The 17,614-nt window shown below is 41.6% G+C and overlaps 1 protein-coding gene across 6 annotated transcripts in view; it reads right to left on the minus strand.

Moving 5' to 3' along the window:
- NR1I3 (nuclear receptor subfamily 1 group I member 3) overlaps positions 1-17,614 on the minus strand; it is a 908,808-nt gene that overhangs the window by 211,794 nt on the left and 679,400 nt on the right. For 2 of the 6 annotated variants that reach the window (XM_078671481.1, XM_078671480.1), the window contains exon 9: positions 973-1,518. The exons of the other annotated variants lie outside the window; for them this stretch is intronic. In XM_078671481.1, coding sequence (XP_078527607.1) covers positions 1,473-1,518 — 46 coding nt within the window. In that variant the 3' untranslated portion in view covers positions 973-1,472. Of the gene's footprint in view, positions 1-972; positions 1,519-17,614 lie in introns of those variants that run through there. 6 annotated transcript variants of the gene reach the window in all.

The raw sequence follows: 17,614 nt of genomic DNA on the forward strand, positions 1-17,614 counted from the left end.
AACAATTAAGTGTGACATCAACCACCGAAGGTTAAGAATTGGAAGGCCCAAGGACGCACTACATGGACCAGAATGCTCGATATTGTGGACCGGAAGAGTCACCCACCTGAGGGCAGTGAATGACGGAGCAATTAAGGGTCAGTGTGTGTCTGGGAGGCCATCAGATGTCAAAGGCTCCCCCCTCTCCTCTGAAGAAGGCCGATGCGGCCGAAATGCATTAGGACAATGGTGCCGGTGTGAAATAATTTTAAATAAATTAGGTGTTCTCCTGACCTGTGGCGTGTGCTCCTCTGCTTCCTCTCCGAGCGGAGAGACCTTGGATGAATTAAACACAGCCTTGGCCCTGGCTGGTGAGCGATGCACCCCCAACAAAGCGCGCCGAATTCTGCCAAAAAACGGGACCAACAACAGAAGACGGTGAAAACCAAGCTCTGGCAGCGGCGCCACCAGAGACCAGACTTTGGAATGGGCCCCAGATACGCTCGAAAATAGCATCTACGGGGACACAGGCATCACAAAATTTCAACAATTAAGTGTGACATCAACCACCGAAGGTTAAGAATTGGAAGGCCCAAGGACGCACTACATGGACTAGAATGCTCGATATTGTGGACCGGAAGAGTCACCCACCTGAGGGCAGTGAATGACGGAGCAATTAAGGGTCAGTGTGTGTCTGGGAGGCCATCAGATGTCAAAGGCTCCCCCCTCTCCTCTGAAGAAGGCCGATGCGGCCGAAATGCATTAGGACAATGGAGCCGGTGTGAAATAATTTTAAATAAATGAGGTGTTCTCCTGACCTGTGGCGTGTGCTCCTTTGCTTCCTCTCCGAGCGGAGAGACCTTGGATGAATATATATATATATATATATATATATATATATATATATATATATATATATATATATATATATATATATATATATATAAAAAAAACATTCGGTATGTTCAAGAATAAGTGCAATACATTCTTATAAGTTTAAAATGCTTTATTGAGGTTATAAAGACAATGTAAAACATCAGTACAAAGCACTAGTAAAAGTAGGAAAGATTTGACAACTTGGAATGTAAAACGAAGCGATATAACATAATATCCTATAGAAGAAAACTATACTTAGTGAAAAAAGCATTTTGATGAATTTTAACGAAAAGGAAAAGAAGAAAGAAAAAGAAAGACAGAAGAGGAGAGAGAAGAAAAGAGAAGAGTGGAAAGGAGAAGAAAGAAGGAGAAGAAAAGCATCAATAAACAAAATGACTGTATAAGAAGTATAACTATGAAAAAGTAATAATTGCATGAATCGTGCTAACTTTCTAGACAAAAAGGTAGTTAAAGGTAACCATAATAAATCTCTCTTGATTAATCAGGAGGTGGAGGTTGCGTAGGCTCTATCCATTCTGTGATGATGACATACTAAATTCCACCAGGCACAATACATTCTTTTAAACCGAAGAAAACTGTTAATGATGAAGAAGGTATTACAAATGCGAGCAATTCCATTGTTGTACCACTGACAAAGAGTTGCTTAAATATAAAGAGACAAATGACAGTCGCTAGACAGAGTAATGAATAATAATTGTGTAATTGAGGAGCTGACATGAAGATTTCACTTAATATCAAAGTTTGGAAAAGATAATCGAGCGGAATGTTTGATAGCACGAATGGCATGAGCAAAGCGACATACAGCACGGCAAAGAACATAAACCGCCTATTAAATAAGATTTGTATCTAATGAAGAGCTAAATTATCACAATGTTTGTACCAATTCTATTTATATATTTATTCAGTGGTTTTCTTGCGTACTGATAGGCCTAAATGGTAACAGCTTCCGCATGGGATTAACACCAGATAAACAAGTTTTGAACTACCTCTATAAATCTCCCATCAACCATTGACAAACTTGAACGGAATGTTAAAAGTTTGAAATAAAGTGGAATACATTTTTGGAACGTGTTGTAAAGATTCATTAATGTGGAGCCAAAGTAACAAACAAAAATGTTTTCTTGTGTAAAGAGGGAGATACCCAAATCTACAGAGGAGACACTGCTTCCTCTGTAAACTGTTAGTAAAAAGCACCTTGGAAAAAAGGAATCCTACACCTACAGTGGTAGTACGCCAAGGTGGAACAGTTCTGAACATACGCCAGTACACATTTATATTGTATTTCTATCATCGCAGGACTGCGAACCACACATTCTTTCAGTTATACTTTTTTTTTTTACCAAACTCCAACTGGTGAATTTTAATGGTTATAGTTTTTTTAACATTAGCTTGTGTGTCATTCTAGCCCCTAACTATAACTTAAATTTAACCTTTGTTTTTTTCAAAGAATTTCAGTGTTTCTTAACAGAAGTTATGGTCTTAGAACCTATCATAAACATAACATCAATTTAACCATTGTTTTCAGTGAAGTTAAAGTTTTTTTTTATCATTCTAAATTGAATCCAGTGCAAACCCTTTGGATTAAGCCAACCCCCCAGAACCTCAGATATGCACGTCAATAGTGTACTCTTGTGGATTACTCTGGGTATTCACATTTATAAGCTGACGTGATACAACTACTTGGCTATTGTATTATCATGAATAGATTATTGTTTTCAAGGAATGATTATTAAATTGTTGCTGGATGCCATTTAAGTCAATCCACTCCAAGAGTGAAAATTATTAATTTAATTACCTGGGCATTTTAGGCAAGTATTAATACAACAAACCCAATTAAATCAAAAGTTCAACAATTCTTAAAACGCATCATAAATGTAATTTTCTAATTGAAAAAATTATCTCAAGATTATCTGTTAAAAGTATAAAAATGGTACTCGATAACAAAAATCTGAGAATGAATGGTAGATGTTAAACCTCAGATTGGGGAATATCGAACGGTGAAACGTGCAATAACTTTTCAAACATGGTCTATCTCAAGAAGAATCCTAGATATTAAATTTCATAAAGCTAAAAACAAATTCAGAAAGAGGAGCCCAAAGAATTAGTTTCAAATTATTCAAAATGGCACATGTGTGAACATGCTACTGTTGACGAAATACCTTTTTTTTTTATAGCTACAGCATTCATTCAACCTCTTATCAAGCAGGTAGTCAGATGTCGAGCAATGAAACAGACAGAGGTTCATGATTTCTTCTCTTACTTATTGAATCAGCTATTTCGTTAGCACCATACAGCTGACAAATGATCTAAATGTGATAAAACTTCAGCACCTCATTGGCAGAGGCAGTTCCTCTGCTACAGCGCAGGAGCGTCGCCCGCCCATGCCAGCAGCACCTACATAACGTGAAAAATAAAACGATAATAAAGCAGGTTTATTATCATTTAATTTTTCTTTCATGGCCGAGTCGTGGGGTGGGCCTAATCCACGATAGTCATGGAGGAAGAGTTGTAGGCGCACTGCTATCAGTGCGCATGTGGGTTTGGCCTGTCGTCTCAGGAAGGCCAAACCGATATGCATACTGAACTGTCTCCAACCTGAGCTAAGTTGCCTGGTTGGAGACAGCAGGCCTAGGCTCCCAGTCTCTCTAGGAGCGGCGCATCAAGGGTGCTCAGGCCAATCCTGATTCTGCTCTCATGCTGCCATCAGCATGAGCGGTACAAAAGGGGGTGGTGAAGGACCACCACCACCCCCTTTTGTACCGCCATCAGCATGAGAGCAGTGTTAGGATTGGCCGCAGGGGAGTCTGGGAGCCTGTGCTGCAGTGGAGCAGGAAGAGCAGTGATGCGGCGGGCATTCAGGTAAGTTTTTTTTTTTGGTTGTCATTGTTTTCTCCCCGCCCGCCACTATGCCCGACACCAGCTGCTACTGCTTATTGGAAGGGTTAAGGACCATGCAACCCAACAGATCTCAATCCTATCATGATGGTGATATCGCAGAAATAGGCTCAGATGTAGAGAAGCATTATGGATAATCTATAAAAGTACCCAGGGATGGAAATTCACGAGAGTCGTTCATTTATAGTACTAATATGTAGGTGATGACGATGGTCATAATAGGTAAAGGAGCAAGAAGTCATTTCTTAATTTTGTGGACAATGTTGGAACAGGTATTCATAATGTAGTTAAAAAGTAGGTGACCCTCAAAGGTTTTTTGTTTTTTTTAAATTGGTGTTTATAACACTGCCAGACGGATAAAAGGGAAAGGCTCAGTGTCACAATGGAAAAAAGGTGGAACATTCCTATTCAATAATGTTGAGGTTCCTCATTGGTAACATGGAGTAATAAAGAATTCAGAGTATAAGAAGAGCAAAAAAAATAAACAATTACGGAAACCAGCAAGCTTTGACTATGTAAAGTAGTTATAAAAGCGTACTGTTTCTAACTGATCATTGAGATCCTTTGAGATCAAGCTGTAGATATTTTTAGGTCTTGCCTACAAGACTGCACAAGCCATCTGTTGGCAAAAAGACCTATTGCCTGCCTACAGTGGGCTTAGAGTCCGCTTATTTCATGCCATTGGTTATTTTTTTTGTCAGTCTCATTTGCTTGCCTCTTATTTGTCAATTTCTGTTGTCTTTACTAACTCTTCTTGGGCTTGTCCCTCTCATGGAACATTGACGCATTTATTGAGTCCTTCCATAGCTCAGTTTTGAAGCCTACTTCTTTCTTTTTGATAGGTATTCCACAAGAGTGCACCTGTTTTCCAGCTGTATCCCTCATGCGCCCCCGTGCTCAGTGTTGCTCTTTCTTTCTTGCCTCCTCTGTATCATGCTCCCACTCGTGTGCTTCTCCTCCCACTGCTATATGACCTAACAGGCCCAAATTCCTCTCTGTAGCCAGTATTCTTCTCTTTGCCCCTCCCTCCATATTGCTTCCCTAACCAAACCCTCCGTGTTGCTTCTGCGTTATGTTGCTTCACTCCCCTGTATTAGTTCCTTCCACACCAATGCCCTCAATTTTGCTACCCCCCCATGCCTCAAAAAAAGACAAACAAATTTTCACGCTACTATTCGCTATTTTTATTTACAGATCCAACTCAGACCGATGAATAAAACAACAAAAAAAGGGCCTGCGTCATTTTGTAGGTGCGCACAACAAATGAGGAGGATGGACACATCATAGTGCCATGTTTTGTTTAGTCTTTAGGCATGCTGCACAGCCTCGCTAAAAACAACTGGCAAAGTCAAAAGGTCCCAAAGGTTAGAATTCCTGTCTTTGCCAATGTTTGTTTGATACATACAGTTTCTCTTTGTAACAAATTCTTCTTCTTTTACCTCACGTTTGCTTCTTTTTATTTCAGGATCCTGATATCACATTTGGTTGATGTTATGCCTGGCTTTCTTGAAGTAGTCTGACACTAAAGACGGGATTCTACGTCCGCACATTACTATTGTGTACTTTAATGAGTACTTTGATATCTCTCTCTCTCTCTCGCTCTCTCTCTCTCTCTCTCTCTCTCTCTCAGTCTCTACTACTGTAGAAGGCTGGACACATTAGCAAGTGCGCATAATTGCTAGTGTTACAAATGGCTTTAAGGAATTGGTTTTTTTGTGTGCCCATTTTGGGGATGGGGTGCTGAATCAACTAAAATGGAGGCTTGCAGTTTCCTTAGCCTTGGCAAGCGGAAGAGCCTGTTTTTGGGGCCTCATTGTTCCATTGTTATTAGGAGTTCTGGATGCCAGTTTATTGATATTAAGCTGTAGTGTAGTTCCTATTATCCCAATAGGCTCTGCGCATTGGAATAATACCTTCAATAGTATAGGCCTAGACCAGACGTTAACTAGGTCTACTACTGTCGATATTAGACTTAAAGTTTTGGGTTTGCCAGCTAGCTCAGAGTTCACTAGAAACTTTCTCGAATAGGCAAGGAGGAGTTGAACCTCCCTGGATAGACAAGAAGGGATTTAGTTTCTGACAACCATAGAACATGACAACTTTGCTCTCCCCTAATCAAGAGTGTATCTCTAGAGTCGTGTGAAAACAAAAGACGACTTATTTTACTCAGTCAGTACGTGCATTCTTAGTCTCACCAGATTGTAGAGAAAAGGAAGAGACGGGCGTGTTCAATAAAAGATGGTATTTATTGATCAGTCTCTTTTCTCATACAAGAGAAATGGATCGATATTATTGCAATACTTATGGTTAAGTAAAGTGCATACATTAAAAGCAGAAGTATAAAATAATACTGTAAAAACATTGATATGGTTTCTAAGCCATATGATGGGTTAAAATGGATAAAATAGATACATACACATATACATTTGACTAATCGTACTCAACTGGTGTTTCTAACTACGCCTACCCCAGATGTACCTGACCTAAGCTTAATACGTGGGCGGGAATAGAAAGTAGCAGTTTAAGTGAAGTTGGTTTTGCCAAGTGACTGACTCAAGAATTCTCTGCAAGGGATTATTCAGTTCTGTACCTGGAGTCTAGGATGAATGAGGGATGGTATCTCTCGTCTCTGGTCTCGATATTCCAGGCTGCCTGCGAGGGCTACCCGGAAGCGCCGGAGCTGGATTTCTCGGCAGGAGAAAGCAGCGTCTCGTTCTCAGCGCGTCAGGAAGGCGGGGCTGCGCCAGCGGGGTCTGCTCTGCTCTGGGCTTCGGCAAGTCTGGCTGCTCCGATCTCGTCACCACCGCGTGTGTTTGCATAGGGCAATATCGGTAATATTTATACCTTTAAGGTGCCGAGATTGACGTAAGGATGGACATAGATACGTCAATAAGGATGTCATACGACCTGGTCGTTAGCACATTCTTTTGCTGAAGTTCTCGGTGAAATCAAAACAATGGCCGCAGGGTTTTTCCCAGGTTGTCATAGGTTTGATTTGTTTTGAGAACTCCGTATGCCTTATCAGGGGCTGGAGGAATTATCGCTTGTCTAATTAGATGGCAAGCGTTATGACCTAATCAGATAACACGTTCCTGTGCCGTAGTGTGGCTTAATCAGATAACGGTTCCTGCATCATGGGGGTTTTCTGCATCATGGGATGGCTGCTAGTTAACTTGTTAACCAGAATAGAGTCAGGAATAGGGGGATCGATACAGAACCTATAGGAATACATCACACCCACTCCACGCTAACTATGGACATATTTACGAATCTATGCATAGTAAAACATACTGTAGAGTATTGTGTATACCTTACCACCCCAAAATACATAAATGCATTTTGAAATTATCAAATATACGGAAAAAACAGTCACATGTAATATATGCACTCAAGCTGTAGAATAATGCTAAAGTAATCACGCATATCTATACATTATCACTAATTTGTATATGAGAATTTACATATGAAATGGCTCTTAATACAGAAAAAAAGTTTCGAGACCATTCCATCACAGAAAAATAATTATGAACATACCAGCGGGCAGCTAATGTCTATAAAGTATCTAAATATAGAAATTTTAGTTCTCTAAGAATAGTTCTTACTTTAAGCAGAAGATAAGTGTCCCGAAAAATTCGTAAAAATATTTTGGGGCTGCTGAAAAAATTGCTGTCCGTGAACTGGAGGGAAAATTGTTCATGGTATTTTATTATTCTAGTTGAAGGCCAAATTCAGGGAACGCCGTGTGCGAGCTTGCTCAAAAGTCTCTATTTCTGCTCTGGTGAGAACATCATATCATTTAGACTGTCGAAAAAGCTGTCAACAGCTTCCTGGGAGAGTTCCACTAACTCGGAAAAGGATGTAACCATGCATTCGTGCGCATGATTGTCTCCATTGACGTTTTGATTAGTATTGCTGACAGAAGGTCGTACCTGATCAATGCTGCTTTCATCTTGAACTTCACTACCCCTCAATTGTAGTGGTGAAGCTTCCACGAATGCCGTCATCAGGATTGGTAGCCGTTGAGGGCAGCACAAAGCATGAGCCTTTATTGGACTCAACAATGTTTCTGCATCCATTGGCGCATCTGATTGTAGCGTCAGACAGGTGTCTAACACGCATTCTTCTCCGCATAGCAAGCACCTTAATACAGGTAAAACACATCGTTGCCACATTGGTCGAAATGAAAGAAACCAAGTCATGTTCAGATCTCTAAGCCGGGATAGTCCCAGGATTTTTGATATCCGGTCCCGGTATCCAATGGCTAGGATTGTTTCTTCCCTTGTCGCAGGTGTTTTGTCTGTGACATGGTTTGCCATAACAAAATATAAGGACTAAGAATAGTATTCCTGCAATTAGTCCCAAAATGAGGGGAAGTCCGCCAAAAATCGAATGGACGAAATCTGGAAAAATACCCAGTATGGCTTTGAATGGTGTTAATGCCATCGAAAATACTGTCTTAAATACTTTTGAGACTCCACTGGTATCAGAAATATTTAAGATTTCATTCAGGATTTCTGCGAAATGTATGGGGGAATTAGTTGATAACAATGAGTGAATCTCTGCAGTCGTCCTTGCGACTAGGAGATCATACGTTTCTTTTGATGACGTGAGCCTGGTCGGCGTCTGAAGAAGCACTGTTTTCATTCTGCTTAAAGTATCTATTCGAATAGAAGTAATTTTCAAGTTGGGCCATGCCCTTGCCTCCCTGTCTGGAAGGGAGCTGGGGAACAATAAGCGTCCACAGCACTTGACCTTCGCAGTCGTAGTTATGAGATAAGGAGTCCCGGGCATAAGACTACAACATCTGCGGTCCACAATTAGAACGTAACTCCCATTATAGAGTCTTTGAAAGAATGGTTCTATCTCTGTTGCAGGTGCGCTTAGCTGGTGACATGAAAGGTTATTTGAGTTCCCTTCACAGGCTCCATGCAAACTAATTCCATTACACAGAAGTGTACCGCTCAGTGACATCGCACAATTATTGCCACTAAGAAACACTTTCTGTCCTTTATTACTGACACATGCATGTGAATAGGGCAAGTTCCATGTTGTTTTAATGTACCCTTTTCCCAATTTTTCGTACATGCCAGCCTGTATATATATTTGGCAGTATTGAAACCTGAAGGTTGATATTGGAATATTAATTATCCCATGTATTATCCATTCACTGACAGGTCGTTCTGACATTGTAACTGGTAATCTCTCGAGTTTCTCAATGCTCAGGATTGTATAATCAGCACCCTTTTGTGCCATACTGATTTGTTTATCAGTGAGGTTAAAGATATTGAACAGTGACGTTGTGTTGATTAAACGCCAAGGCACATAGCCTGAACGCAGATTTTGTAACGTCCAGCCAAGCTGTACAATAGAACGCAATTGGGACTGACCGTGTTGTAACAACAGTAAGTCTTGCGATAATATGTCGATTGCTGAAGACACAATGCTGTCCAGAGAAAAAATTCTGGAGGACAGAGTCATTAACCCATTGTCCACTACAGAAAGTGATTTTTCCAAATTAATACGGTCAATTTCCCGTATACTTTCTGCTGTCTCAATTTGAGTCACCTTCCAGGCCTCGTTGTATGCTGCATATACAGAGGCTGCTATGAAACGTTTCTGACGCTGTTTGCGCGGTCCCATAATGAAATCACGCAAGTCAGCACCATCAGTAAGTAAAGTTAGGTGTTGCTTAATTTCTGCCAGTGTGGAAGTTTGTAGCCACTGAAGGCATAATTTGCCCACACTGTAGGTGGTTATTATCCCTGGGTGTTGTCTTTGGGAATATCTAGGGTCTGGCCTGGTCATTTTGAACCCCTGTGTTTTGTTCAGGAATCTGTCTTGACAGTTATTAGTATCTGTGGGCCAGATCAACCACTTTTTCCAATCAGGATGTGTTCTGTTTTGGTTTAATACATAATTTACGTCTATCTCTTCATCTGTAGAGCTATTGCTGTTCATTGTTGGTTTTGGAATAGACGGTTTATTTAAGTCTTTGATTTTGGCTAGGCCAAGACAGGTAGTCTGTTGAACAGTGTCATTTAAAAATATAATTTGTTCTGGGATCATGCAGGCTCTAAACAAAGATTCTATACCCTGTACTTGCCATTCTTTTGTACCCCAAACACTCTTTACTTCAACACTTTTGTCCCAATAATCAAAACCAAAAGTATTCATTTGTTCAAAGAATGAGTCTGAATATATCAATTTCGTGTTTGTTATCATGGTCTTTGTCCCTGTCTTATTTGACAATTTGAAATAAAATGTTTCAGCATTACTTGTGTTAAAACCTGAAAAGTATGAATATTTGTCATAAACGGTTCTTGAGCTTCCTTTTGGAGGGGTTGCACAATGTTACCATTGATTATAATTTAAAACATTTCTAGGTTGTGCAGATCTATGTAGAAAATGGTTACCATAGTGGTTATAACAGTACATACTATCATAATTTGTCGAACCCTGCAAATAATCATGTTTGGTAAATTTAGCAGACATCACTAAGTCAGACATCATATTATTTATACTTTCAAAGTCCCAATCATCAGCAAATGAGCTTGGTTTTACAAAGTCACTCAACGAGATCTTAATTTGGTGTGGATATTTCAGGATTTCAACCGGACCATAAATTTCGTAGTCAGTGTTGTCCCATGCTACCCCACCCGGTATAGGATTGGCTGTGAAGTTGACTGAAGAAAGTTCTCTTTTCTCGACGTGTGAAGATGTGTGTGGTTTGAGGATCAAGTTGATTTTCTGACTTGCTGTGTCCATTCTAGCATATTTTCCCTCAATGAAGCGTCCCAAAGTTAGTACCATGATGAGCCAAAGTACGAGGATAAATGCACCAAAACCAACCCAAAATTCAATCCATGGAGAAATCAGATATGTTTCTTTCAGTTGTTTCAAAAGTACTTTAACTTTATCTTTAAATGTTTTTGTTGATGGCTGTGTTTTTGATTCAGTGAAGCCTTCAGAGGAATCATCGAAGTTTATGAAGTAGCCGGATGCAGTTCTGTCAATTGTTCCAATTGCTTCAGGATTACTGTTTCTTGCATAGTCGTTTGTTACTTCATTATAGATTGGTGTGTCTCTGCTAAATGTTTTTATTTGGGTTTTCAGAGGTCTAAGTTCCATTGCATTGTTGCATAGTCCTTGTTGTAGTTCTGTAGGCGTTTCGAATGTGATTAGCCTCTTAGATTGAACCTCTGTGTTTGTAGCAAATCTTGGTGTTCTACTACTTATCGGGAGTCCACTTGGCCTACTATTTGTTATCGGACACATGATTGTGGTTTTACCAGGTCGATGGATACAACTCGGTTCTCCCTTTTACCAGCAAGCGGCGGTAGTACAACTGATCTTGTCCCGTTGATGGACAAGACAGGAACTGCTTTTCTGTAAGAAGGCCCAAATTCCTTCTTTACCGCGATCTTTTCTCTGACTAGATCCCCGACTTTTGGAATCCAGACAGGTCTTGCTGGGACAGGTGGTGGTTCTTCAGTGGTTGTTGGCTGCTGTTTCAACTTTATGTTGCTCAGGTCTTTTCTTGTTTCGTTTAAGTCCTGCAAAATAGCCAAACGATCTTTGATATCAAAGCTTTTTTCCTTCACCACTGAAGTCTGACTGTCGAGGTCTAAGACTAACATACTAGTTCCAAACAATAATTCGTACGGACTGAATCCCTTCAGAGAATTTCTTGGCAGGTTATTTAGACTACGTTGGACACTTATTAGATGTTTGACCCACCCAGCTCCCGAACCTAATATCCTTTCTGTTATAGATAGCTTTATGCCTTGGTTTTTTCTTTACACCATCCCGTATCCCTCAGGAAGGAAGTGAGAAGAGTCCCGCTGTGCTATGCTCATTTGGCCATGTTTCCCCTCTGGCTGGAGGGCTAGAGTGAAAACAATGGTCAAACGTAGCATGCTTCTAGCGTATATGCCATTTAGACTCGCAAATCTTTGTATAACAGTCCAGACGTCAGCCGAGTGCTGGTGATCTACATTATAAGTGGAAAACTAGCCTGTATATGTTAATCGGACGCTTTGCTTTTTACTGTTGATCTTTTCTGGAGTGAAACGACACGGTATTACACCGTTTCTCTCACCACTGCGATTTCTGTTACAGTTTGGGCAGTTCTTTACAAACATGGTATGATGCAGGCTCATGCCTGGCCACCAGTACCTTGATTGTAATTCTTCCAGAGAATCTTTTAGTTTGAGGTGTCTGAGACCCTCGTCCATATGTGCGTCTGCTATTAACAAGGTTCTCCTGTCCATGTTTGGAATCACTCTATCCCCCACTCCAGGGATTCAAGCAAAAGGGACGGAGTTTGCATCGATTATGTATGTATAATTGAGTGGATAGTTGATCGGTAGCGCTGAGCAGTCGCCTTTTGATGACGTTTTCACCGCCAGCACTGTTTCACCGTCAATATACTTCACTGTACGCTTTTTTCGAGCTACGGAAGCCGATTTAGTTGCTACCGCTGTGGCTGTTTCAGCCAATGAATTCCCTGCAACGTGAACGCCATCACGCTGATGACTCAGTGAGTGTGTCACGTGAGTCTTTGGTAGTTCTTTTTTTAAAAGAACTATTTGTTCCCAAAGCAGTTTTTGCTTTATTGTTGCACCTGTGTCATCTTTGTAACCATTTTGAATCCATGTCTGCAAATCGTTGTTATATGATTTGACGCAGTAATATGAATCGGACACTATAAGTGTCGGGAATTCGCGATCCGCATTATCTAGCGCCATTTTCAATGCTATTATTTCAGTCTGTTGTTCTGAATTAGTTTCTACTGAGTGTGTTTTTGTTAATAGAGGTCTTAGATTACCCCCGCGCCACACTTCTTTTGTAATCTCACATGTGGGGTTGTATGCTTGTTCTCCCCAAACGGAGGGTTGAGCATGTCCGTCTGTATAGATTACACAAGCGTATTGTCGTAAGGGCAGAATGTCGATAGGCAGAGGGAATGTTCTTTTAAATTCTAGATTTTTCAATTCCTTTAGTTCTGGATCAAAGTAGTAGTATACTTTGTCCGTTGTAATTGAATTCACCCATTGTATCCATTCCGGATTCAATGTTGTTGTTGGTAAATTACACGGTGTTGTTAATGCCTCAAAGGCTGATTCTGCTGTTCTGACTGTGATATGTCTACCGTCCGCTTGATCTTTTTCTCTAGCTATTGCGGTTTGAACTGCATGAACAATGTTTTCTTTAATGCTGAATTTCTTTTCAGCTTCTGTGTACAAGTGTGATTTGAATGCAATTGGTACCTTTTCTCCCTCATTAGAGGTCAGGTATGTGAATCCGCATATTCCTGGGATGACTCGAATCACTAGATTGCGTGTGTTATCACGTGTTTCTAATTTTGTTTTAATTAACATGTCTGTTTGTAAGGATCTCAAAATTTCTGTGTGTATTTGAGTCCAATTGGTTCTTTTAAAATCTGGTTTATTAGATCATAAAGGGGTTTGACCCTTTCTGCGTAATTTGCAATGTATGTTCTTCCGAAATTTAGGAAGCCTAGAATTGACTGTAGGTTTTTTAGTGTTCTAGGTGCTTGGAGTACGGCACATTTCTCTAGGAAATTGTCAGCCAGGCTTTTGCCTTCACTTGATAATTCGTATCCTAAGAACAGGACTGTTAGATGGGCAATTCTAGATTTTTTAAAGTTGAATTTGTAACCCTCTGCTGCGAACCCAAGTATTATGGTGTTCACTCTCTTCAAGTGAGTATCCAAGTCATCATCTGTTAGGTATATGTCGTCGACATAAGATAATGCCTTGTCATCATATGTTTGTAGTAATTCTGTTACTCTCGCTGAGAATACCCCTGGGCTATTCTTGTACCCCTGGGCTAACCGACAGAATTGTTTTTGAGTGCCATTTATTGAGAACGCAGACAAATATCTGCTCTCTGGTGCTATGTTTTGACAAAAGAATCCATTAGAGATGTCTAATGTTGTTTTGTATTTTTTGCGCACTATGTTATTCATTAGTGCAGCACTATGCGAGTTTTGTACTGCATAAGTTTTGCAACATGAGTTAAGGTGTCGGTAATCCAAAACTAGACGATATGAATTGTCTGGTTTGGAGACCGGAAACAAAGGGTTGTTCATTTGTGAGGTGCAAGTTTCAATCACCCCCAGGTATTCTAGTTGATCTAGGATTTCTTTTACCTGTTTTTTAGCTTCTTGCTTAATTGGGTACTGTCTTTGTGCAGTAGGTTGTGATTTTAACTGGATTTTGTGAGGAGGAGAGTCCTCATCCCATCCTACATGATTTCTATATAAAGCAGGAGCTTGAGCTACTGCCCACTTTCTGGCAAGTGTGTATTTTTAATGAATTGGGATATGATTTGAGAAGGCAGGCATAATTATTTCTTCGCCATGAGGGCACTCCCTGACAAATTCTGGTGGCCAGTCTTTTTCAGCTAGAAGGATGTCATAGCCCTTGGAGAGATTATCCCAAAATAGTCCCCTTATTTTTCTAGTCTTATCCCCTTCTATACGTAAAGTTATTTCATATATTTTGTGAGGTTTGCTAACTCTGGTGTCTGCAGTTTCCACTTGAAGATATTCATTCGTGTCCACTGTCTCCAGAAGATTCATAAGGACTTTGCGAGCTATGCTCACTTCTGCTGCGCTGTCTAGCATTGTCTGAGCCCATTCTCCGTTTTTCAGTTGTGTCCTCAGTATTCTCGGCATTGTTAACTACCTTGATACTGGCTACCTTCTTTTTTGGAAATTGTAGTTTCTTTTTTAGATGAGCAGATTCCTTGTCTTTGGACTTGGCGTGCTCTTCTCTTTGTTCTGATCGTCCTCTTCTTTCCGATTTCTGCGAGGAAGTCTGAAAAGATTGAGAGGGACGTGTATCAATGTCTTGATATCTATCAGGCTTCTTTATATTATCCCTATTTCTAAGGTTATATCTTTTCCCAGAGGGGTCACTTTGGGGTGACCTGTGTCTTTGGTTCAGAGATTTTTCTCTCCGCCGAGGAGACCTTCCTCTGGACTGGAATTTCTTTTCTTTAGGATTGGATTGTTTGTTTCCATCCCAGCTCTTTTTTTGTGATGTTGAATTATTATTAAAAAATATTTTTCCAGGACTTTCAATCAGTTGTGGTTTTACTGGTATTCCACCTAAACTATCTCTACCTAGTTCCTCATAGGATTTTTCTATAATTCTGGCAATTTCAGCTAGTTGGTCTGCTATATCTGTCTCCTTTAACCTCTGGCGGATCGCCACGTTTGCTGCTTCTCCCTTTATGTTGGCTAATAATATAGCCGAGACCTGCTTGAAGTCTTTTAGTAGTTTCATACCAAGAGTTAAAGCGGGTTCTGGACCGTATTCGTCTTGAATTTGTTTTAGCACATCTGGTATTACCGAAATGGATGGAACACCGTGCGTTTTTGTGTAGATGGAAGCAAAGACTGTACCCCAAGTGTCACAGTCCTCCACGTGTGGTGCGATTCCCATTGGAAGACAGATAGTCAGAATCCTGTGTTTTTCTAACGGGGTGGTGTCTGGAAACACCGCCTCTATTTGGGTGATTTTTTGTGCTAACCAGAATGGTATTTGTTCCCGTTTAGCTGGTACTTTACCTAGGCAGGATTGTATGTTCTGTGGTGTAATTTTATTTGTGTTCCCCTGATGAGGGGTCAGCTGTGGAATTTTAATTGCTGGTTGAATTGTTGAAGTCCGCATCACATATTGGACTAATTGTCTATGTAATTTTATTAATTGTTTTAGCTGTGTTAAAAGCTCTGCTGCAGACATCCCATCGATGTCTGGATGTGGTGTGTATCCGGCTAGGACCGGCCACGTTGCTCCTGGTCTACCTAATGGACCGAGCCTGGTGATGTGATTATTATGTTTTAGGGCGCCATTAAATAAGAGCAGATGCTCTTGAAATTTAAGTGGTACTTCCACCTCCTCGAAAGGAGTGTACTCATTAGGAGGTTCCTCTGTTTTGTAATAGTGGAAGACCTTTGTTACAGCATTTGCTGCTGGAAAGTGTATCCATGAATAGAATACCTCTGTCTGCCGATATTCGTGTGCCTCAATTACGAATATGACTGTGCCACCTCTAGGTGTCAGTCCATTTTCTATAAGTTTTAAAGTTATAGATTTTCTTATGTTGACCGCGATGAGTATTATATCCGGGTCAGCGTCTTGCAGTGCATTATCAGCTGCTGCGAGTTCAGTTACTATTCTAACTGCCTCTCTTTCTCCTTCAGTGTCTGACATTGTACTGTCCAGAAGGTTATTTAGTTTGTTTTGCAGATCAGGTTCTTATGGAAACAAAGATTAGATGCACAATATTTTGGAACAGTGTATCCTTCAACGTTGACTAAACCAAGAACCATACATAGGAGTTTCCTCCTGCGAGGTCTGGCGGATATTACCTTTCACCCACTCCAGACGTCTTTGGAGTATTATGGGAAAAAGGGGTCTGAGTGAAAAAGCACGACTGAGTTACTCTAAATATCTTACGTTAGTTTTATCGCATATCCAAACGCGTTGGGCGCCATGTAGTGTAGTTCCTATTATCCCAATAGGCTCTGCGCATTGGAATAATACCTTCAATAGTATAGGCCTAGACCAGACGTTAACTAGGTCTACTACTGTCGATATTAGACTTAAAGTTTTGGGTTTGCCAGCTAGCTCAGAGTTCACTAGAAACTTTCTCGAATAGGCAAGGAGGAGTTGAACCTCCCTGGATAGACAAGAAGGGATTTCGTTTCTGACAACCATAGAACATGACAACTTTGCTCTCCCCTAATCAAGAGTGTATCTCTAGAGTCGTGTGAAAACAAAAGACGACTTATTTTACTCAGTCAGTACGTGCATTCTTAGTCTCACCAGATTGTAGAGAAAAGGAAGAGACGGGCGTGTTCAATAAAAGATGGTATTTATTGATCAGTCTCTTTTCTCATACAAGAGAAATGGATCGATATTATTGCAATACTTATGGTTAAGTAAAGTGCATACATTAAAAGCATAAGTATAGAGGGGAGGAGCCTAGCTCGCGGCCATGATGGTCGCCCTTTAGCTCGGCTCCCGCAGCCCTCCATCCTGACTGCCTATCCTGTCTTTTATCCTGTCCCGGGACGGCACACCTTTGGGGAATTGGAAACATTACGGCTTGTTTGTACTTACCATCTGACCCCGGGGTCCCGACGTGCAGTGGCTCCGGAGTTCTGGCCTCCGAGAGATCGGGGCCTCTGCGAGACTTGGACCGGGACCTGGCCGGTGGGATCCGACGGCTCTCGGCCCCGGCCGAGAGCGAGAACCAGTGTTGGGAGCCGATACGCGAAGATCCCGGCGATCCTGACCCGGACCTGCCCTGGTGGTCGCGTGGCCGACGTGGGTGAGAAGCCCCAGGACCTGATTCTGAGAGGGGGTCCCCCCGCCGCTGCTTGGTCCGGCGGCCCTGATCCTCGGGGCCCGGACTCCGCTTGTTTGGGGCACCGGTGCTGGTGCGGGCGGAGACCCGTTTTGGGCGGACATCCTTTTGGCATCGAAGCCGCCCTTGCAGGGACCCCCGGCGCTTGTAAAGTCCTACATTTGAGAACTGTTATTTCCGGGGGTCCTCGTGGGCGGCGACTGGGCTGATTCACGAAATGGCGGCCGGCCCTCTGGAACGAGAGTCACCCTGTGGCGGCGGGCCCGAGTTGCCTGATGGTGTGGGGATCGAATCTGGTGGGCGTGAGCCGACGGTCAGAGATATCCTGGAAGCCCTCAGATCCCTGCACGCTTCCCTTGCCCTGGGCATCTCGGTGGGTCCGCCACGATCCGCCGCCATTTTGGGCGGCCGTTTCTTCTTGTCGCCTTCTGTTTTCGAT

This window comes from Lissotriton helveticus, chromosome 12 (genome assembly GCF_964261635.1).
Source record: "Lissotriton helveticus chromosome 12, aLisHel1.1, whole genome shotgun sequence".
Lineage (NCBI taxonomy): Eukaryota > Metazoa > Chordata > Amphibia > Caudata > Salamandridae > Lissotriton > Lissotriton helveticus.